Source organism: Peromyscus eremicus, chromosome 15, assembly GCF_949786415.1.
Source record: "Peromyscus eremicus chromosome 15, PerEre_H2_v1, whole genome shotgun sequence".
NCBI classification, from domain to species: Eukaryota; Metazoa; Chordata; class Mammalia; order Rodentia; family Cricetidae; genus Peromyscus; species Peromyscus eremicus.
This window is the reverse complement of record NC_081431.1, coordinates 14,490,704-14,514,710: the sequence shown is the minus strand read 5'-3', so window position 1 is coordinate 14,514,710 and position 24,007 is coordinate 14,490,704. Positions and strand designations below refer to the sequence as shown.

Below are 24,007 nucleotides of genomic sequence, written 5' to 3'. Positions count from 1 at the left end.
CAAAAACAGGCTGAATTTGTGTAAATGTTTAACAATAGACCCATCTCATGCAATGACATTTCTCAATTGCCACTAACTTTTAATGTTGCATCATTGCCTCCAACATCTTCAAACTTCACACTGGAAATCTGCAACTCTATACGCCTTGCTTTGGCTGGTACAAAACAAAAAAGGTGAAAAGATTAGTGATTCCATACAAATATATAACTAAAGCTACATTAGATTAAAAAAAAAATGTTCTCAACTAGGTATTTCGACACAAAATAGTTCTCAAACAAAACAACTCAAAATAGTGAGCCCCTCTCTCAAAGCAAACACACCACTGCCATCTCCTGCTATCCACAGCTCACCTTTCTTTTGCAGACTAGCTTCTATTTCTCCATCTACTTCTTGAAGATCCTCTGTCTTTCTTTTGTTTCCTTTGCTCTTTGGCCTACCTTTCCTTTTCTTATCACTTTCCAGAAGAGAAGAATCTTTTAAATTCTGGGGAGAAAAAACAAATTTAAATATGCTGTACTTCAAATTACAATGCTGTAGCATTGCTAACTATTGCCAATCTCTGCTCAAGGATGCTTGCTGCCTTCTTTCAGAAACCTAAAAAAAAGCACAGCTTAAATCTTAACACTTGATAACTTTCTTTCCAGGCTCTACCAGTTGACCAGTTAAATTTAATCTTCTCCAAAAGATGCAGATAAACATTGGTTTTTACCAATGATAATAGTGCTCTCCATAGTTACAGCTTAAAGCAAAGATATTTGGGGAAAGGCCCATTAATAACATAAAAGGAAAACCTATACCCCCAACACTTTGGGGGTGAAAATAGAAGGATCAGAAGTTAAGGGCATTCTTAGATACACAGAAATTTCAAGGTTGGACTAGGCTACAAAATCCAAAATCAAACAAATAGGGCTCAGTCAGTAAATCCTTATCATAAAATCATGAGCTTATCAATAGACTGATCCATTTATGAGTTCACTGCTGAACAGTTATTAGGAGGTGGAACCAAACTGGAGTTAAAGGGTCACTGGAGAGTGGTGGATGTCACTGACACAAATTCTGGAACTGTGGTCACTGCTTCCTGGTTCAATGAGGTGAGTAGCTCTGCTCTACCACGCTCCTTCACCATGCTGTTACACCTCACCTCAGGCCTAGAAGCAATGCTAATTCAGCCAGATAGGTCCTTCTCCTTACAACTGTTTCTCAGCATTTCTCATTACAATTAAAAGTCTGACAAAAATGGCAGTGACTCAGCAATGTGAAAAGATATCTATATGTGTAAAATAGAGTAACAAGACACAGATTCCACTTGGAAACCTATTTGATAGTTAGAGCAATAAAGGTCCTGGACTAGGATAATAATGACAGAAGCAGTAAAAAGTGATGACGTTTTCTATATATTTCATAGTATTTGTGATTTTTTTTTAAAAAAACAAAAATATAAGTATTTGCTTGATTAATAGAAATGGGTTAATTTAAGATATAAGAACTAGACAGCAAGAAGCCTGCCACGGCCATACAGTTTATAAGTAATATAAGTCTCTGTGTGTTTACTTGGGTATGAGCGGCTGCAGGAGTCAGGTGGACACAGGAAAACTTCAGCTATACTACATTCAATGAAAAGATTGCAATATACTCCAACACATGGAACTAAATTATCACTGTAAAAATACCTGTACCTCAGAATCTGGCTTTTTATAGTTGCTTTGGTCATCTGATAGGTCTGAAGGAAGGCTTTCTTTCTTTCCACCTGGGGTTTTGTCAATAAACCATCCTCCCTCAGATTCTCTGGCAGGGGTCTTCAATGGCATGGAGCCCGTTTTAGAAGTCAGTAATGGCACTGAAGTGGTGGCTTCTCTCTGTTCCACCTTCGGAGTGTTGGGAACAGAATCAGGGTTTCCTTTCCGATACAAAGACAGCAGGGAACTGTTCATGTGATTTGCTGACTGGCAAAAACATGATTTCAGACTAAGTTACTCATGAAGTTAAAGCTTCAGTACCTAAACTAAAAAGCTTTGTGTATTTTACTTTAAACAACTTCTCTCACAACATTTACAGTCAGAATACACAGGTTATTAGTTAGTTAATTTCCAAACAAGCTTTTACTATCCAAAACTACTATAATCACTCTAAGGGAACAGAGAACCAGGCCAATTCATAATTTGTGATTAAATAAAATCAAGAGGTATGAAAATGGACTGGTAATCAGTGAATGATCAACTCAACACTGGACCAAACATAATGGAGTACTGTAATCACTTTGTTAATAAATTCAAAGCTTTATTTACCAAGAAGAGAAAAACTAAGAAGCAACTGGTAACTTGGTGCATTTTTGCTATATCTTTTTATTAAGGCCCCAGTAATGCTGCCTCCCTGGCAGAAAGTATGCCATTTATGTAGCCCTAGTTGGCCTGGACTCAGAGAACTGCCCACCTACGCCTCCCAAGTGCTGCGATTAAAGGTGACACAGACCTGGTGAGTTTCTTTTTTATTATTACTTCCCTTAATATTCCAATCTGTATAGCAGGAATCTTAGAAGGGTCTTATTAATGAAATCAAACCTGAAGCCAGGTATTGGGGTGAATGCTGGAAGATCAGAGAGACAGAACAAGCCATAGCTACCTCACCTCACTAGTTCCTCAGCTGATCCTGTTTCCTGGAAGCCTCTGAGTCCTCATCCAGAATGGGTCTTAGCCTAAAAACTTAACCAGCCAAATTGCTTCTAGTTTCTGGACTTCATGCTTTATACCTTTCTGCTTTCTGTCATCACTCCCTGGGATTAAAGGCTCGCTTTCTGGGATTAAAGGCGTGAGTCACCATGCTTGGCTGTATCCTTGAACACACAGAGATCCAGATGGATATCGGCCTCTGGAATGCTAGGATTAAAGGCGTGTGCTACCACTGCCTAACCTCTATGTTTAATATTGTGGCTGTTCTGTCTCTGACCCCAGGTAAGTTTATTAGAGTGCACAATATTTTGGGGGAACACAATACCACCACATTTCCCCTTTTTTTTGTCTAAAATTAAAAAAAAAAAAAGCTTATAACTAATACAAGAAAAACTATTCAGTAAGTATATATAATATATACAGTCAAGAATTACATTAACGATGTCTAGTCCATTAACATTTAACGGATTCAGATAAAAACTCCATTATATATATATTAACAATGTCCAGTCCAGTAACATCTGATATACTCAGACAAAAAATTTCACTACTTATCCTATTTAAAACAAGTAGTTCCTTTTTAAAAGTAGATTTAAAAATTGACCTTTTTATCTTATCATATCCATATTCTTTTTTCTTTTCATAATAGATTCAGTAGTCTACCTTTTGTCATTTTTATATCTTCCCCTTTTTCTTTTTACAGTAGATTCAGTGATTTACTCATTTTCTTATTATTTATCTTTTTTTCTCAGAGTAGAGTCAGTGATCTACCTCATATCTATAAACCTGCCTTCAGTTTTGACTATTGTTTTCCCTCTTTCTCCTTTATATAACTAATTATATAAGTAAAGGAAAGATGATTAAACTATTGATGGTGTGTATAGGGAGCATTCAATTATGTACTGATAATGATGGACAAGGTCCTTCATTCTATTTTTAACTTTTTTCTAAGAAAGGATTACAATGAGTAAGGAAAAAAAAATGGGGCTAGAGTGATGGCTCAGCAGTTGAGAACACTGACTGCTCTTGCATAACACCCAGCTTCAGTTCCCAGGTCCCACGTAGTAGTAGCTCCTAACTCCAGTTCCAGGGTATCCAATGCCCTCTTCTCTCAGGCACCAGGCATGCATATGGTGCACATACATACATGCAGGTAAAACAGTCAAATACATAAAACAAAAATAAATGAATCTTAAAAAAAAGAGAGAGAGAGAGAAAGAAATCAAAGTGGGCTCACTCAATGTTTGGCTTACCTGTGGATCTGGGTAATCTTCCATGTTTGAATCATCATCAGAATAGCTTTCAGTGTACCTAAGGATGAGAGAGAGAAAGAGAGAGAGAGAGAGAAAGTAAAAAAGTTTTGGAGCCTTTTCTCTTACTGTGTCAAATAAGTCAATATATTAAGGCAAATCATGACGAGTTCAAGGGCTGGCTAGGGGGCGGTGGTGGCACAAATCTTTAATCCCAACACTTGGGAGGTAGAGGCAGGTGGGTCTCTGTGAGTTTGAGGCCAGCCTGGTCTCACAGTGAGTTCCCGGACAGCTAAGGTTATACAGAGAAACCCTGTCTTGAAAAACAAAAAATAAAAACAAAAACAAAAACAACAACAAAAAAAACAACAGAAAAAAAAAAAGAATCCAAGTGAGAGCCTTAGAGATGGCTCAGTGGTTAAGAACACTTGCTGCACTTACAGAAGGCCAAATTTGGTTTCTAACTCCAGCTCACAAGAGATATGATGCCCTCTTCTGGCCTCCACAGGCACCCACATACATATGGGATCCACTAACACAGGCACACTCACTTACAAAAATAATTTAAAACAAAACAAAACAAACCTCAGGCCAGTGTACCACACAACCACCATCGGAGAAGCTTCTTTGTATAGTAGATGAGAATTAATACAGAGACCCACAATTGGATCATGCACAGTGTGAGAGACTTTGGAGCACTCAGTTTTAAATGGAATGTCTTCACCAAACCCCTCCCTCAGGCTCAGGGATCTATGCAGAAGAGGAGGCAGAAAGGCTGCAAGAGCCATCGGTGGTGGATGACTTCAAGTAAACACAGTCTTCAGGACACAACAGGACTGATGCACACACGAACTCACACAAACCTATGGCAGCATGTGCAAGACCTGTCTGTCCACAGGTTCAAAGTGGACAAAATCCCACCACTGAAAAGGGAAGTGGGCACAAGAAGTTAATTCTAATTGAAAGCTACTAGGAAAGGGAGTGTCACTGGATAGATTAACCACTCTCCAAGGAAAGCCTCATGTTTGGGAGGAATTAGTTGGCTAACACAAAACGAACTCCAAGATTCCTTTGTGGCCTTTTTGTTTTAGCGTTTTTTTCTTATTAGTTTTTGTTTGTTTGGGTTTTCATTTTTTGCTTCAGAGGGAGAGAGAAAAGAAACACGAAGTTGAGTAGGTAGGAACGTGGAGAGAATCTAGGAGAAACTGGGAGGGGAACACAATCAAAATACATTATATTAAATTTTTTAAATTAAAGAACAAAACAAATAAACAATAAAAATAAATCATAGGAAAAAATATTATGATCAAAGAAACTGGGATTTAAAAATCCATTTTAAACAGCCAGGTGTAGCTGTGTATGCCTTTATTCCCAGCACTTGAGAAGCAGAGAGGAAGGCTGGTCTCTGTGAGTTGAGGCTAGCCTAATCTACCTAGAGAGTTCGAGGATAGCCAGGAGTACACAGAGAGACCCTGTCTCGAAACTAAACTAAATTAAAAGTAAAAATCCATTTAACCAGTTAAAACCCTGTGCTTAATGTCGCTGAATATCAGCTTCCTTAACTATCAAATAATAAGGAATGTTTTATTGTTTTGTTTTAATGTGTACAGGTGTTTTGCCTACATGTATGTACACGTGCCACGTGTGTACCCCTGGAACTTCAGTTACAGACAGCTATGAGCAACCATGTGAGTGCTGGGAATCCTCTGGCAGAACTGAGCCACCAATTCAGCTAAAAATGTTTTCTTTTTTTTTCCCCCTGAGCTGAGGACCGAACCCAGGGCCTTGCGCTTGCTAGGCAAGTGCTCTTCCACTGAGCTAGATCCCCAACCCAAATGTTTTCATTTTTAACATGAGTGCTCCAGCCATAACATATTTAAACATTAAAATTTACTGCCATCTTTTAATATACCTGGCGTTATACTAAAACAAAGAATAACGATGATGAGACAACTGTGTTGGTAATACAAAACAGTAAACAATTTCCATGCCACACGATATAAAGATCACAGCAAATCTCTGTAACCAGATGTGAAGAAAACACCCCCAAGAGATCTAAGAAGGCCCAAGACTGACATCTTCACTGACGTTTGACGGTTGAGTGGGATTTGTGAAAAAGAAATGAATACCCAAGCTACTGAAAACCAGTCAAAGCATCTTTAGGAGTAGAGGTAGGTCAATACAGCTGGAGGGAAAGAGTGTAAGGCGCAAAGATGTTCAGGTGTGGCTGCACCGTTGCCCGAAAGGTCAACCAAGTGTGCCTGTGGGACTTTGGGACGTGCTTCGCAATACTCACTCATCGTCTTCGTCTCTTCTTGCTCTTTTTGCCAGATGTTCATCTTCTAATTCCTTAAGATTCTTCAGTTCTTTCTCACTACTAATTACGTTAAATACTGAAACAAGTAAACAAAATGTCATGAGCTAAAACTAGTATTTCCATAAATGTTGATAATTCTGCTCCAACAGTGAAAAACTCACCTTTTTCTACTTGAATCCTAAAAGCATTTCTTTTTCTTCGGCCATAATCTACACTGGGAAAAAAAAATTTTTAGCACACAGTTTTCACAAATGTTTTCTACTAAACTTGCAAACTTGTTTTGGTTTTCATTTTTTGCTTGAGAGGGAGAGAGAAAACTGGTAAACTGTCATGTGCCACTCGGAACAAAATGGGGCCCCTTGTCTCAAACTCAAGACAGGGTTGTAACCCTGGCTAGCCTGGAATTTGCTAGGAGATCCACCTGCTTCCTGAGTACTGAGATTAAATGCTTCTCTGCCAGCCCAGTTACACTGACTTTTTGTTTTGTTTTTGGTGTTTGAGACAATGTTGCTAAGTAGTACAATCTAGACTCAAACTCAGAATTCCAACAAAGTACTGGGATTATAGGTGCAGGCCACTATGTCCAGCTGATCCTGACATGACTTTAGAAGGAAACGGATCAGCTAATTTTTAAAATATCCCATATCTAACATTTCCTCATTATTAATCAAACATTTATAAGACTGTATGCTAAAGATAATGCACAAAAGTTTGATGAACAGTGTCTGTAATTTCCAGTTACATTCTTTTGTTTCTTGGGGGATAAGGTCCCATTATGCAGTCCTGGCTCTGTCCTAGAACTCAGAGATCCACTTGCCTCGGTCTGAGAGCTGCGACACCATGCCTTTAACCAATATAAATTATTCATACTGGATATGTTGGTGAATGTTGTAATCCAAGAACTCAGAAGGCAGAGGCAAACGGAGTTTGGTGAGTTTAAGGACAGCCTGGTCTACATAGTAAGTTACAGGCCGGTCACAGCTACATGAGACCTGTCTCCAAGAAAAACAACAACAACAACAACAAAATAAATAAATAAATAAATAAATATTTTAAAAAAAGGTACTTGGAGGTGGTTAGATGGCAGATAAAGATGGATGTTACCAAACCTGACTATATTTGATCCCAAGACCCACATGTGAAAGGAGAGAACCAACTAACTCCTGCAACTAGCTTGGAGTATAAAAATAAGAGACCTTGGGGCTGGACAGACGGCTCAGCAGTTAAGAGCACTGTCTACTCTTCCAGAGAACTTCAATTTTCAGCACCACACGGCAGCTAACAACTGTAACTCCAGTTCCAGGGGATCTGATATCACACACCTGGTGCCTGATGTCACATATGTGGTACTCAAGTACACACAAGTATACACACGTACACTTAAGATAAATATACACAAAAGACAAAAATAAGGCCAGGTGTGGTGGCACAGGCCTTTAATCCCAGCACTCAGGAGGCAGAGGCAGGCAGCTTGCTGAGTTCGAGGCCAGCCTGGTCTACAGAGCGAGTTCCAGGACAGCCAGGGAGGAGGACATGGGATGAGACAGAACAAGATTTGGGGGTGGGGTGGGTGGTGGTGTCAGTGACATTAAGACAAATGAACAAAAAAACAAGAGCCCTTGCCTCAAACCAGGCAGAAGGCAAGGAATGACTTCTGGACTGCCAAGATGTGTGTGCACACAAGTACATGTTCACACACACAGGAAAAACAAAACAACAAAAATCAGGTACTCAGTTCATTCAAATGGAGACCATGAAGCGTGAGACTTTTATTAAGCAAGCTTATTAAAATGGAAGAAAACAGAACACAACATTCAAGACAACAATAAAGGTAAGAGTAATCTACAACTAGCAAGAACCACCTATGTGAGAGTCAACATTCAGTCACTAAAGCTTACCTCTCTCAAAGGGGTAAGTTTATACAGTCAAGGCTGGCCTCAATTTGCTATGAACTTAAACTTCTGCCTTCACATCCTGAGTGCTGAGACTACAGGCATTCACCATCAGCCTCGTTTTTAAAGCTGTGGTGTTGTGGACAGGACCCAGGGCTTTGTTCATCCTGGCCAATCACTCCCCCAACTGAACTACATGACCAGCCCAAGATTAACTCTTTTCTAAATGGTGCTCAGTTAAGACTCAGTCAAGACAACTACACATCATTAAAAAGATAAAGCCAGGCCTGACGGAACACACTTGCAATCCCTACACTCTGGAGGTTGAGGCAGGAGGACTATGAGTTTGAAGACAGCCTGTAATACATCAAAACAAGACCTTGTCTTAAAAATAAAAGGTAAATTAGAAAATGACTAACTGAAAAAACACAGACACAGCTATAACAAAGTGAGAACGCTTAGCAGGCAGAGCTCTCTGCCATGTAAGCCTAACCTCCTGGATATGATCTCTGGAACCCAAGAAAGGTAGAAGGAGACAACTTCACAAAGTTGTCCTCTGTCCTCCACATGCATGATATGGCATGGAATTTGTACACGTGCACACGTGCATGTATATACACAGAGAGAACACACTGATAGATTTTTCTAAGCAGCTCTGGCTGTCCTGGAACTCACTCTGAAGACCAGGCTGTCCTCGAACTCACAGAGATCCACATGCCTCTGCCTCCCAAGTGCTGGGATTAAAGGCGTGCACCTCCACTGCTCAGCCCCACTGGTAATGTTTTAATTAAAAGAAAAAAGAAAAGGTGTTTTTGCTGGAAAGCACAGGACTCCATCCTTGGACCCACAATTATTAACTAAGAATAGGATAAAAGCTGGCATCTCTGCCCGCCTTTTCACTTGCACCAGGCTCCTGTATCAGGACAGTAATCACTCAGGAGTGTCTACCTAATCTTTTCATCCCCCTACAAGGCTGAAAACACAAAATGTTGCCCTAAATCTGTAATCATCTTTGATTCCAGGCATGGCAAAACCTGGTAGCACAAACCATACCCCAAATAAGAATAATTACTTCCTGCCGGGCAGTGGTGGTGCATGCCTTTAATCCCAGCACTCAGGAGGCAGAGACAGGCGATCTCTGTGAATTTGAGGCCAGCCCGGTCTACAGAGCAAGTTCCAGGACAGGCACTAAAACTACACAGAGAAACCCTGTCTCGAGAAAAAAAAGAATTACTTATGATGGTCCAGACTACATCCTGAAGAGTAATCATTTTATAGGAACCAGATTAATTCCCTCAAAGGATGACAGTGCTAATTTCAGACCCTTGTGGAGCAAGAACTGGGATAATGATCCACTAGTGACACCTTGATCAGAATTGTTTAATTACTCATATCTCCTGCTCTACTGTCTCGATTCACCCTGTTTAAATTTGAAGTTCCATTCAGTATCCTGAAGACAAACAGGTCACTGGAACCTTTTATCTGTTCCTCTTCCCAGTGTACTAATTAAATCTCCTTTCTTTACTTCTCTCATTCCTCATCTTTATCTGATGGACTAGGAGAGCCCAGCCTGCTGGGGCCAGGCTTTTACCCTAAAACTCCAATTACACAACTATCAAAGTAAGATTTATTCCAATTACACAACTATCAAAGTAAGACTTAAAACAATGACAAATCTAACCTATTTTTTAAAAGACCTAAGAATATACAGAGCATAAAAAAATACAGCATTTGGGGCCTGAGAAATGGCTCCACAGTTAAGGGCACATGCTGTTCTTGCAGAGGAACCAGATCTGGTCTCCAGCACCCTCATGGCAGCTCACTGCTGCCCGTACTTTCCTTTTCAGGGTATCTGATGCTCTCTCTGCACCCACAAATGTACACTGTGCATATACATACATACAGAAAAAAGTAAACAAATCTTAAAAGGGTGGGGCTGGAGATGTGGCTCTTGCAGAAGACCCAAGTTCTGTTCCTAGCAGCCACTCGGTGCCAGTTTTAATTACATAGCAAATTTGAGGCCATTCTGGGCTATATGAAAACCTATCAACAAAACAAAGCAAAGCCAGCACACGGGCTTCCTCAACAAACCTTCTCACCAGAATTAATCTTGTCAACTATTAACAGCACTTTACTTTTAAAGTAGCAATAATTCAGCTGTTAAGAAGGCTGTAAGATACACTGAAAACACGAAGCTTATACTGGAAAGCAGTTGAGGGTTAGGGATGTAGGGCAGCTAGTAGAATGCTTGCCTAGTGAGTTCAATCTCAAGCAACAAATAAAATCAGATATGGTGGCACACACCTGTAGTCCCAGCACCTGAGCTGCAGGCAAGACCATTCAAAGTCACCCTGGGCTACAAGTCTGGAGGCCAACTTGGGCTGCATGAGACATGCTCTCAACAAGATGAAAGCCAGAGGCAGACGGGTAGATCACTATAAAGTGGAGACCAGCCTGGTCTACAAAGTGAGTCCCAAGTCAGCCAGGGCTATACATTTAGAAGCTGTCTCAAAAAACAAAACAAAACAAAACAGAAAAGAAAGTACCACCAACATAAAATAAGGGCATTAACAGCTATAAAAAAGGGAGGTGGTCAGGTCAGGTTAAATAAGCATGTTCTCTAAAGACATCCCTTCAATGACTGTGGTTAGCATAGATTTGAACAGTGGCTTTCAATGATGGTGGTAGTGGCATTCCTAGCAGGTACTATGAACATGTGAGGGGCATTTTATACGGTCACAAAGACTGAAGAGCATTAAGAGATTCAGTGAGTGAGGATACAACAATTCCATCTAAAAAAATCTACCACTCCTTCAAGATTCTCAGTTGTTCAGCCATTCATTCATGATTGTGAAAAATCCTGAGTCTAGTTACCTAAGCTGGGACCCATCTGCTGTATATGTAAACCCATGTTGAATAGTTTTAAAGGAACTGAACTTTTCAGGAATACAATTAGCTTACAAATTGAGAATTTCCACTGCTGTTTCTTTATTCAACCTGAATCTTCCTTCCTCAGCTTTTCAGGTGGTGGGATTATGGACATGGTCACCAGGCCTGATTCACATCCTTGACAGAGCCTGAAAGCTGAGGAAGAACATGCTTCATGGTTTTAATTATCGGATGAAACAAAAATGGAAGAAATAGCTGGGCGGCAGAGGCAGGCAGATCTCTGTGAGTTTGAGGCCAGCCTGGGCTACAGAGCAAGTTCCAGGAAAGGCTCCAAGACAGAGAAACCCTGTCTTGAAAAACCAAAAAAAAAAGAAATAAAGCAATATCTCTATCTCCTGGCCAATCGAAGAGATAACAAAAGAAAAAAAGAGCCATTTCCTCTGGTGAAAGGAATTAATAACACTGAATATAGTAGATGATTATAGATGCTTGTATAACTGATTTGGGATTCAAGTTTATGAATTGGTAGGATAATACCAGCAGCCATTGATATCAAGTGAAAAATTAAGCAAGATGGAATATTTAAAATGGAAAGGGGGAGGGGGATTAAAAAAAAAAAGCAAGGATTTAGAGGTATACTTCTTTACCTGTACATTCTCTGCAAGTCAGATGCTAAGATTCCAGTGTCTACATATTTGCCACATCTATTACTGGCAAGGTACTAAAAGAGAAAACATGACATACATTAACTTAAGAGATTTCAATGAGTAAATTAAGAGTTTGAGTTATTCCAACACATGCTTTTATGTAAATACTTCAGGAATAAAGTATACCACAAAATACAAAAGCATATCACAAACACAATTTTTTAAAAAATTGCCACAATCTGTAATTGGATTTTCTTTCTTTCTTTCTTTCTTTCTTTTTTTTTTTTTTTGGTTTTTTCAAGACAGGGTTTCTCTGTGAAGCTCTGCCTGTCCTGGAACTCAATCTGTATGTAGACCAAGCTGGCCTCAAACTCAGAACTCAGAGATCTATCTGCCTCTGCCTCCTGCGTGCTGAGATTAAAGGCGTGTGCCACCACCTACCAGCTTGGAAGATTTAATTAACATCCTTAGCCACTACAATATCATAGTGAGGGCTTACTATATACTCTATGTTCAGAAACGCACACGAATACAGCAGCAAATGTTTAACACCTGTCACTCACAAAACTATCCGCTGAAGGCTGGGGCTGGAGACAGTTACCAGTGAGCAGAGGTAACAACTAGAAGTTGGATATAAAGAATTCAAGATAGTCTAGTGGTGGCGGTGCAGAGGCAGGCAGATCTCTGAGTTCGAGGCCAGCCTGGACTACAGAGCAAGTTCCAGGACAGCCAGGGCTACATAGAGAAACCCTGTTTCGAGAAAGAAAAAAAAGGAAAAGAAATACAAATGCCTTTCGGGGCGTGGTGACAGAGCCTTTAACCTAGTATTGCAGAAGCAGAGGCAGGAGGCCGTCTGGGAGTTCAAGGTTAGCCTGGTCAATCTACACAGCGAATTCCAGGCCAGGCCGGGCTACAGCGGACGACGCTGTCTCAATAAAACCAAATAAAAACAAAATCTCTCGCTCCCTTTAACTCGTGCTGCTGACTGCATCACTGAAGGCATCCACCACACAGGGCTCCCTAGTTATGAAAATAAGAACACATCGGCAAAGCACCCGGGCTCCCTCTTTTTACTGTTCCCCTAAGGTAACCGGAAGCTCTGGGATTAACGTTTGAATTCTGAGCACCGAGGGCACTGGAAGAAAACCCGTGTCCTGACTAAAGAAGAGGTCAGAATCCTGCCCTCGAAGGGGAGGGCAGGCCGCTGTCGGCCTCCACCACGGAAACACCCACAGACCATGCCGGAACCCAGCCGCGGCCTGCGGCGCCAGACAGCCGCGCGAAAATGGAGACGCAGGGTCCTGAGATACACACGCACCTGAATGACCCGCTGCTTCAGCCTCCCGTCTACGAACACCGCAGGCCTGGGCTTCATGCTGCCGGGGCCAGCCGTGAGCACTTCACGTTACCGGGAAAGCCTGCGGCACCCGCCTTCCCCGCCGGACCGGAAGCACAGAGCACGCGTAGTCCCGCGGCACCGGAAGTGCCCCCCCCCACTGGCCCCTCGGCACGAAAGCTCTGGGAGTAGGGAGGATTGCACTACTAGGAAGAAGGAGAAGACCTGGAAGCGAGCGCGAGTTTCTAAGCCGGTTCTTTTTCAGGATTGTCCAGCAGGGCCTAAGCGACTAGGCCCGTTTTGAAGACATTCAACTTTATTGGTTCCCAAATGAGCAAACGGACAAGGACTCCAACCTTTGCGGCTGCGCAGACTCTCACAAGCAAATAGTAAACTTGGTGTTAAGCCAGGCATAGTGGCACATGCTTGTCACTTCAATATTCGGGAAGCTGAGGCAAGGAAGATTGGTGGGAGTTCAAAGGCAGCAGGGCCAAGTAGCAAGATGATGTCTCAAAACAACAGAGTTTGGGCTTGTCACATTCCAGGCTGGGAACCGCCACATGTTCGTCTGTGTGTGTATGTGTGTGCTGCTTTGAGACGGGGTCAATGTGGAACTCAGTCTGCAGCCTGAGGAGTTTTCCCCTTAGAGACGTCTTTCCAAGATTCGTGACTTTGTTGCAGAAAAGAATTTCAGGAAGAACCAATATGAAGCAGAACTGGAGTTTATTAAAAGGTACTTTTATCAGTCTTAAGCACAGTGGTTAATAGAGCGATACCTAGGGGAAGAACTAGATAAAACTCGTGTGAGTATGGGTTTCTTGGCCTTTTCAAGGGAGACTTGTGCATAGGAGTTTTTGCAGTGGGTATGTGTAGGAGCCTCCGAGTTGTTACTGGTGTTTGTTTTTAAGGTAAATTGTTCAAAGAGTAATTTACAATAAGGTTTAAGTGGTTGTTAAGAGAGTTGGATTTATGAGGGAGAAGTTCTGAGAATACAGAATGGGATGTCAGTTACTTTTCTGTTGTAAAACACGACAACTTATAGAAGGGTTGATGTGGGGCTCACGGTTCCGGGGGATAACTGTCCAGGATGGCGGAGCCAAGGAGAGCAGGCAGGCAGCTGTGGGGCATCAGCTGAGAGCACACTCTCTAGCCGTAAACAGAAAGCCTCAAAGCCTGCCCCAACAAGGCCACACCTAGTCCTCCCAAACAACCACTAGAGACAAGTATTCAACTGCCCAAGACTGTGAGGAACATCTATTCAAACCACCGCAGTACCATACCCAGCAGACTGTATGTTTCATTTCTGGGTGCCAAACCCACAAACCTCACACATAATAGGCAATCACACCACCAACTGAGCTACATCAAGTGAACTATATCCCTAGCTCCGAATTTCATTCTTAATACCAGAATAATATCCCATTGTGTGTGCGTGTATATATATATATACACACACACATATACATTACATATATATACATATACATTGTGTGTGTGTATATATATATATATATATATATATATATATATATATATATATACACAATGAAATATTCTGGTATTAAAAAGAATGAAATTCGAGCCTATATATGTATAAAATATTTTCATATTTAACTTAATATTTTACTCCATTCATGGTGGGTGTCTAGGTTGGCTCCATAACTTGACTGTAGGGAATCGTGTTGTAATGAAATATGGGTATGTAGGTATCTCTTCTGTGTACCGACGACAATCATTCAATTGGCTATATACCTAGGAGTGGGTCAGTTAGATCACATGACAGTTCTATTTTTAGGAATCTTCCTACTGTCTTCCATAGTATCTGTAGTAGTTTATAGCCCCATAAATAGTCCAGAAGGGTTCCTTTCTTGCTAGCATTTGTTGTTAATTATCTGTAACAGTCTTTCTGACTGGAGTGAGATGGAATCCTCAAAGTTATTTGCATTTCCCTGTATCTCTGCCTTCACTAGCAGGTATATAATTTTACATTGCCACTAATATATATAAGAATTCCAGTTATTCAGGGGGAACACCGTAGCTCATTTTGGAATCCCAGCATTCAGGAGACTGAGGCAACAGCATTGCTACAAGATTGAGGCTAGCTTATGCCACTTCATGAGTTCCAGGTCATTCTTGAAATAACACATATTTCATATCTTTTTTTTTTTGTTTGTTTTGTTTTTCGAGACAGGGTTTCTCTGTGTAGCTTTGCGCCTTTCCTGGAACTCGCTTTGGAGACCAGGCTGGCCTTGAACTCACAGAGATCCGCCTGGCTCTGCCTCCCGAGTGCTGGGATTAAAGGCGTGCGCCACCACCGCCCGGCTTTTTTTTTTTTTTTTAAATTGTTTATTTATTTATTTATCTAATATGCATTGGTGTTTTGCCTGCATGTATGTCTGTGTGAGGGTGTTGGATCTCTTGGAACTGGAGTTACAGACAGTTGTGAACTGCCACATGGGTGCTGGGAATTGAACTCAGGTCCTCTGGAAGAGCAGCCAGTGCTCTTAACCACTGAGCCATCTCTCCAGCCCCCATATTTCATATCTTTATCAACATGCATTTTCTGTTCTTTTGATAGTAGCCATTCTAATAGATGTATCACTTCATTGTAGATTTGATTTACATTTCCCTAATGGTTAGTAATATTGAAAGTCTTCATGTGTTTATTGGCCATTTGTATAACCTTGGGGAAATATCCATAAGTTCTTCCTCCATTGACATTTCTTTTTTTTTCTTTCTTTCTTTCTCTTTCCTATTTTTTTTTTTTTGTTGTTGTTTGTTTGTTTGAGACAGGGTTTCTCTATATAACAGCCCTAGCTGTCCTAGAACTTGCTTTGTAGCCCAGGCTGGCCTCAAACTCACAGAGATCCGTCTGCCTCTGCCTCCCAAGTGCTGGGATCAAAAGTGTGCTCAACCACACCCGACTTCCATTGGCATTTCTTAATTCAGTTTACTGGGTAATTGCTGTATTGCATTTTAGGAATTTCTGTATGTTTTGATATTAATCTCTGATGAGATATTCGATCCAAAAATATTTTCTCTAATTCTAGGGGCTGCCTTTTGCTTTGTTGAAGTGCCTTTGGTGTTGTTTTTTGAGACAGGCTCTCTCTATTATGTAGCCCTGGTTGTCCTTTAACTCACAGAGATCCACATACCTCTGCCTCCTGAGTGCTGAGATTAAAGGCATGCCCTACCACACCTGACTCTTCTCTTCCTTTTCTGTCTTTTTCTTTTCCTGTTGTTGTTTTGAAACAACATCTTGCTACCTGGCCCTGTTACCTCTGAGCTCTCAGTAATCTTCCTTGCCTCAGCTTCCTGAATGTTGGGATTATAAGCATGTGTCACCGTGGCTGGCTTGGCAGCACACACACACACACACACACATAAATATTTCATGTATGTGTGTAAGAGTGTGGACACTCACGCACTCTGGTGTGCACGTGGAGGTCAGAGGATAACTAGCAGGACTAGGCTCTCTCGCCATGTGAGTTCCAGGAACACATGAGAGCCAGTGGAAAACAAACACACAAATAACAAAACAGAAAGAAGAGAGCAACCAGGAAAAGGAAGAGTTTGCCTAACTTTTGTTAGTAGCCTGAGCTACCTAAGGAGGCTGTCTCAGAGGGAAGGGGCAGAGAGAACTTTTGTCTAAATTCATTGTTGAGATTACTTAGACACAGTTTCTGTTCATTTCTTATCTCCATCTGTTTGTTTTTGTTTTTTTTTTTTTAGATTTATTTACTTATTGTGTGTTCTGCCTGTGCACCACATTTCATCATAGATGGTTGTGAGCCACCACATGGGTGCTGGGAATTGAACTCAAGGCCTCCGGAAGAGCACCAGTGCTCTCAACCTCTGAGCATCTCTCCGGCGCCCTGTTTCCTTTGGGTTGTTGAAAACTGCACATTTTGATATCGTGTAGCAATTCCTTTAACCTGTTTCATCTGTTTTATTGTTGCTACTTACTCTTCCGATCCAATTTCTGAAGCCTTTTTTGGTCATGACTGACTCAGTAAAGACCCAGCTGCTTTTCCTTTCTTTTCTTTTTTCTTTTTCTTTTTTTTTTTTTTTTAGGCAAGGCTGGCTAGGTTAGAATTTACAGAAACCCACCTGCCTCTAATCTTGAGTGCCAGATTAAAGGCCTTTGGGAAATGGTAATTTAATAATTGTGGTTGATTATGGTGTGAGCTTTTACATTTTCTCAGGATTAGAAAAGCATATAAAGAATACAGGACAGGCCCAGTGTGATGACGAATGTAACCCCAGAACTCAGGAGGCAGAAGCAGGCCCTGAGTTCCAGGTCAGCCAGGACTATACAGTTGAGACCCTGTTACAAAGAATACAGGATCTTCAGGGTTTTCTGTTCCATCTTGGGGAATGTATATGAGATGAGGTTTATGTGGGTTGTTTTTAATTTTTTAAAAAAGATTTTATTTTACTTGTTATTTGTGTAAGCGTGTTTGTTGTGTGCATGTGTGTGTGTGTAGGTGCTTATGGAGGCCAGAAGAGTGTTAGTTAGATACCCTGGAACTGGAATTACAGGCAGTTGTGAGCCTCCTAATGTGAGTGCTGGAACCCAAACTGTGGGTCTCTGCAGGAACAACGAGTGGTCTTTGCCGCTGGAATATCTCTGTAGCCAGCTAGTTTTAATTATTAAGTACATTTATTTATTTGTGTGTGTGCATACATTCAGTGCACACGTGTCATCCCATGGCACACATGCAGGGGTGTTGGTTCTCTCCTTTCACCATGTGGGCTTCTGAGGATTGAACTCTGATGAGTTGAAGCTTGTAGGTAAGTGCCTTTACCAGTGAGTCATCTTGCCAGCCCAGACAGGTCTTATTTTGTTTGTTTTTATTTTTATTTTGTGTATGTGGTATTTTGCCTGCTGTAATTGGACTTTCCTTGGCCCTGCAGCTAACAAATGATGACACAGAGACTTATTATTCATTATCAAGACTTGGCCTGAGCTTAAGCTTTTTCTCAACTAGCTCTTATAAATTAAGTTAACATGTTTTTGTTAATCTACATTTTAACATGTGGCTCAGTTACCATATATCTGACTTGTTCTGCATCTTGCTGGCGTCTCTTTCACTAGCCTAGATTCATCCTGAGTTCCTCTCTTTCCCCAGAAGTTCTGCCTATTCTTTCCCACCTAGCTATTGGCTATTCAGCTCTTTATTAAACCAATCAGAAGGCACTCTGGGAAAGAAACATCTTCATAGTGTATACAAATATCCCACAACATTATAGTTAACAGTTTTCTTTAGTTATGATAGGAAGTAAATTAGGTACAAAAATTTGGACTCATCAAGAGAGTGGTCTTTGCCACTGGAATATCTCTGCAGCCAGCTAGTTTTAATTATTAAGTACATTTACTTATTTGTGTGTATGCAGATAATAAATTTTATTTATCCAATAAAGATGGATAATAGAATATTTTCTCTGAATTTTCCAAATACAAATGGACTGGACATTGTGAATATAATTTTTACCTGATAATTGTTCTTATTGTATATAGTTTTACTATATTAGAATTAAAACCTTTAATTAGACAAAAAGAGAGAAATGTTGTGGAATATTTGTTTACACTGTGAAGATGTGCCTTTGCCTAAGGCACCTTTTGATTGGTTTAATAAAGAGCTGAGTGGCCAATAGCTAGGTAGGAGAGAATAGGCAGGACTTCTAGAGAAAGAGAAGTCCGGGTTAGAATCCAGGCACTATAAATGGATGGATGTTTCCATACCCTGACTGCACGGTCCCAAATAACTGACTCAGAGGCTGAATATGAACTATAAATGCTTGGCCAGTAGCTCAGGCTTGTTACTAGTTAACTCTTACACTTAAATTAGCCCACATTCCCTATTTACACTCTGGCATGTGGCAGTACCTTTATTAGCATGGCATGTTCATCTCCTGCTCCCTCTGCATCTTGCTGGCAACTCCTGACTCTGCCCTTCTTCCCAGCATCCTTAGTTTAGTCACTCCATCTATTGGGCCCTGGCTACTGGCCAATCAGCATTTTATTAAACCAATTCAAGTGACAACTCTTTACAGTGTACAAGAGGATTATCCCACAGCAAGGCACACAGGAGATGGCTTTGAGATGAGGAACAAGTCAGACATATGGTACAGAAGGGAGGTGACCAAGCCACATGACAGAACATAGAGTAATAGAAACAGACTCATTTAAGTTGTAAGAACTAGTTGGGAAAAAGCCTAAGCTAAGGCCAAATTTTCATAATTAACAATAGTCTCCATGTTGTTATTTGTGAACTGGAGACCCAAAGGAAAGCCTGACTACAACCTGCATGAATGTTTGTGTACTATGCATGTAGTGCTCCTAGAGGCCAGAGGAAGTCATCAGATCCCCTGTAACTGGAGCTACAGACGCTTGTTGCTGGCAATCAAACCTTGGTCCTCTGGAAGAACAGCAAGTACACTGAAGCACTGAGCCATCTCTTCAGCTCCTGGGTTTGTTTTTAATCAAATCTCTTCTGATAATCACTTGTAACCATTTTATTAACCACTGGCTGTTTACAGTGGAGGTCCTAGGAATACTCAACAAAATATGCTGCCTTTTATCATAATATAGGGAATGACTGGCTAAGCATGCTTATTTGACTGCCTTTGACTTCTCAAAACTTTTTAATTTTTTTAAGTGTGTGGGTATTTTGCTTGCAAGAATGTATGGGTGCCATATGCATGCAGTGCCTGCGGAGACCAGAAGAAGACATTGGATCTCTGGAACTGGAGTTACAGACAGCTGTGAGCCTCCATGTGGGTGCTAGGAATGGAACCCAGGTCTTCTGCAAGAGTAGCTAGTGCTCTTAACCACTGAGCTATCCTTCTAGCCCCATCCACCCTCCCCCCTTTTTTTTTCTTCTTAAACACAGCAAGCTTCTACTGTCTTGGGCCTTTTCGGTCCCTTGCAAGTCTTCCAACACTGTTGCTTTCACGTCTGTGTGAGTTCCTCAGCCTGGTCTCTGCCGGTGTCCAGGTGTTTCCTCATGGCCTTCCAGGTGCTCAGAAGTGCTTTTAATCAATATGGCCTACCTCCTGTCTCCTCCCACACTGCCCATGCAAGGTTCAGGTTTGTGGGTACCTTCTGTCTCTGTTCCTTGTATCTCTAAGGCCTAGAACAGTGCCTCGAATACAGTAGCTGTTCAGGAAATACAAGTTAAATATATGGATGAGTGAGTGAATGACTGCTGTAGTTGGCTTCTACAGGCTTGTCACCTGCTGAAGTTCCTTTTTTAGTATTTAGTTGCTACCTTATTGCCTTATTACCCACCCGAGCACTTGTTTGCTCTGTTCATTCCTGCACTTGAAGTGAAGTTCGTGGTCTGTAGGGGGGTAGTCAGAACTATTGGCTAAGAGAATGAATGCTTGAGTAAAACAGCGGGTTCTGTAAAGATCTTAAAATTCAGAGATGAGAAAGCTTGCTGTAACCAAGAATAGGCAAGCAACTAGGCAAACTCTGGCGGAACAGGTCAGGAACTGAAGAGCAGAGCTCAATCTGGAAGCCAGGAGTGGTAAGGTTAGATTTGTATTTGAGATGGAAAGTTATAGAATGCAAATGAATAGAGAGCAGACACAAAAGCAGCCCTGTGTGGAGGCGCATGCCTGTGATCCCAACACTGCGGAGACCCAAGTTAGAGGCCAGCCTGGGCTACAGAGTGAGTTCCTAATGCACACGCACACGCCCATTCCCCCAAAACCAACAATGGTAGACAAGGAAGGATGGAAGAAAGTTAAAAAAAGACAGAAATTTCATACACGGTGAGTTACTCCTTATTAGTGTACGCGGGTTACTAGCGGTCAGTGGGCACTCTTATAAGGTTGAGGCCCGCCGCCTCCTGTACGCACTGGGCACTAGTGAACTGCATTTCCCATAGTGCATCGCGCCGGGAAGAGCCTCCTGGACCACAACTCCCGGCATACCGCCTGTCCCGGCGGCGCGGCCCGGAGCTGGTTTGACGGGCGGAGCGGTGGCGGAGGATGGAGGCGGTGGTGTTCCTCTTCTCGCTCCTCGACTGTTGCGCGCTCATCTTCCTCTCTGTCTACTTCGTATCCTTGCTTGAGGCGGGCCGGGGCCGCCGCTCATCCCCAGCGCTGCCGCCAGGGCAATGGGCGGAGGGTGGGCCCGGCGGGCGCCGGCAGGTGTGGGGTGAGGGGGCGGCGGCGCGGGCCCGGGTCTCCAGCGGAGGAGCCGCGCTTCGCCTCTGGCCGGCGTGAGCCAGCTTCCCCCGGCCGCATGTCCTCCTGCCCCTGCCCGCCGGTGTCCCCGGGAGAGCGAGGTCCGGGGCGGGAGGTTTTGCCGGCTTCTCTCGTACCCGGCGGCACCCTTGCCCCTTTGTCCTCGCGGGTGTCTGTGCTTCTGGGGACTCCCCACACCCAGGAGATGACTCATTCTGAGAACCGGCGATGTGCTTCCTTCACGTGCGGTTCTTTAGAGCGTGTTTTTTTTTTTTTTTTTTTTTTTTAAAAGGAGTTACTTCAGAAGCGTCCACAAAGTGTTTTTGATTGCCCCCAGCAGTGGGAGATCTGTAAATTCAGTAACTGCATGTGACTTAGTCCCCAGTTTCTAAACTTAAAAAAAAAAAAAAAATCTTGTCCGTGTTAAAATTCAGTATTTTCTGTTACAGATTTCAAACAGTATTTTCCAGACCAGTAAATGGTGTTCAGCAGCCTAGCACGGTAGTGACTACAGCTCTTCCAGTTCTTGAGGGATCATAGTCTTTGTTGTATAGCACAGTGTTGTAATGCATTAGTGTAATGCACAGTCCAGTTTTAAGTAATTAAATGCGACTAGAAAAGTGTATTAGGACCTTTGCATGTTACCCCCCTTTTCCTTCGAAATCACGACCCCTTTTCTGATCAAATTTAATCTTGTTTGGCACTGTGCAACTTTAGGATAGCTGTGGAGTAAATCTTCCACTTTATTGTGAACTGACAATTTGTTTTAATAGGAAGGGACAAAATTTGGAATTAGGAATCCTTGCTCACCACTGTATCTTACCTGCTTCAGTTTTCTTTAGGGTTGGAGATGTTTGTTTCCTAGATACACACAATGAGAACTTGTGTTAAACACCCAGTAGTGCAGTTTTTACTTTGATGATTTCTATTGAAAAGAGCCCTGTGTTTTATTAGCTTGAGGAACTGACTAAAAGGGCAACATCTCTTCCCTAAGTTCTGATGACCAATTTTTTTTTAGCTTGTGATATAAGGAACCAGAGCTGTTTGACAGCCTGAAATGTAATGCTTTTTATAATTATTATTTTTTTGTAGTTTGGAAAACTAGATTTGATCATCTAAAACAGTCTTGGTCTACACCAGATCATGTATATATGTACATGTTAACGGGAATGTTTAACATTGGTTACACATTCAGGGTGCATTTTGGTGAAAACTTACACATTACTGTGTTGTAGGATAGTTGCAGTAATAGCTTTACAGCGGATAGTTGGAAAATGGTCAGAACAGACTTCATGTAGACTACAGAAGTGTGTGGAGTTTGAGTAGTGAAGAAACGTACAGGGAAAAGTGGACAGATGCAGTTACTGGCAAGAGCAAGGAGCAGGGAGGGACAGGCATGTTCATTGCTGAGTGATGGCTAAGAGCACCAGAAATACATGGTTGGGAAGGAAGAATTGGATCAGATAGAAGAGGAGGGCAATAGTGAGTCACTGCTAACTTTTGACATAAAGTGGCTTTAGGTCCAGGAAACACAATTTCTGTTAGAAGTAAGTTTCAGTGGTCTTTTGTTGATCTGGGGGTGTGGTTCAGTGGTAGAGTACCTCTACAAGGCGCTGGACCAAGAGAGGAGGGGAAATACATTCATCTGGGGACTGTAGTTAACAATGTATCCTATTTGTGAAAAGTGGTAAGACTGTGAAAGTAGCATGCTTTTACTGCAGAAGTAACCATGTGAGGTAATGACTGGCTAGGTTTTATCATTCTACTATGTGTATACTGTTTGAAACATGTTATATATAATAGATAAATGGATGCAATTCTGTCCCTTTAAAAGCTCAAAATACAGCAGTTTACTAGGAAGATAAATCTGTAGAGTAGATTGAAAATAGAGTTTGGAAGATAAACCAATTGGGAAGAAGTTCTGAATTTGAACTATAGTGCTAATTGTGGTATTGGCATTATCTGGTTATGAATTTGTGGGGAAAGTGATGAGTTAGGCAATACTTGGTTGAGGACATTTTACTTTTTACCAAATTTTACTTTTTTTTTTTTTTTTTGAGAATGTTAAATGTATCTCATCCTGGCCTTGATATTCAAATTCACTATGTAGCTGAGGGTGGCCTTGAACTTCTAATCTACTCATCTCCTGAGTGCTGGAATTGCTTTCTGAAACATAAATAATATTGGTTGTTAAACAGGAAGTATGTCTCACGACAGATGGCTCTTTAGAGTGAAGTACCTGCTGTACAAAGACCTCGTTCTGATCCCCAGCACGGGGAAAGTGGAAACAGAAAGGTCCCAGGGGCTTGCTGGCTAACCAGTGTAGTCGGACAGCAAGTTTCAGGGTTAGTCAGAGAACCTGGCTCAAAAAATAACGTGGAGAGAAATAGAAGATTGCCAGCATCAACCTCTGGTGCATGTGCACACACATATACCTTACATACACCAAAATTATGTATGTATAATCCCTTATCTTGACCCTCAGATCATTACATTGTCTGATTTAGAATGTGATTACATTAACGCTAGATCATGTTGCTCAAAATTAAACAAGGTAAGATGTTTCTTTACTCATTTTTGGTTGAAGCCAATTCTCATATTTTCTTATAGATAATCAACATTTGCATTTTTTTCTTTTAGGATCTTAGGTATTCGTTGTAATGTAGCTCGAACTGCTATGTTTTACAGTATTTTAGATCGTGAAACTCTGCTCTGTTGTTTCTTTACTGTGCATGTCCCTGGTCGTCTTGTCTACATGAGGCCAATTGTTCTTGTTTTCTGTGCCCATACTGCCACCTCCCACTCATGGAA

The 24,007-nt window shown here is 41.6% G+C and overlaps 2 protein-coding genes across 6 annotated transcripts in view; one reads left to right on the top strand and one right to left on the bottom strand.

The window, feature by feature from the left end:
- Nvl (nuclear VCP like) overlaps positions 1-13,103 on the bottom strand; it is a 52,762-nt gene extending 39,659 nt beyond the window's left edge. Inside the window, exons 1-8 of one of the 3 annotated variants that reach the window (XM_059280112.1) lie at positions 12,980-13,103; positions 11,662-11,735; positions 6,395-6,447; positions 6,213-6,309; positions 3,920-3,977; positions 1,671-1,943; positions 351-483; positions 78-154 (exon numbers count right to left, since the gene is read on the bottom strand). In XM_059280112.1, the coding sequence (XP_059136095.1) occupies positions 78-154; positions 351-483; positions 1,671-1,943; positions 3,920-3,977; positions 6,213-6,309; positions 6,395-6,447; positions 11,662-11,735; positions 12,980-13,036 (822 nt within the window). In that variant the 5' untranslated portion in view covers positions 13,037-13,103. The remainder of the gene's footprint in view (positions 1-77; positions 155-350; positions 484-1,670; positions 1,944-3,919; positions 3,978-6,212; positions 6,310-6,394; positions 6,448-11,661; positions 11,736-12,979) is intronic. The other 2 variants (XM_059280113.1, XM_059280114.1) reach the window with 2 other exon arrangements.
- Positions 13,104-13,154: 51 nt separating this feature from the next.
- Positions 13,155-24,007, top strand: part of Cnih4 (cornichon family AMPA receptor auxiliary protein 4) — a 21,394-nt gene continuing 10,541 nt past the window's right edge. Inside the window, exons 1-2 of one of the 3 annotated variants that reach the window (XM_059280117.1) lie at positions 20,925-21,067; positions 23,682-23,750. In XM_059280117.1, coding sequence (XP_059136100.1) covers positions 20,999-21,067; positions 23,682-23,750 — 138 coding nt within the window. In that variant the 5' untranslated portion in view covers positions 20,925-20,998. Of the gene's footprint in view, positions 13,731-20,924; positions 21,068-23,681; positions 23,751-24,007 lie in introns of those variants that run through there. The other 2 variants (XM_059280115.1, XM_059280116.1) reach the window with 2 other exon arrangements.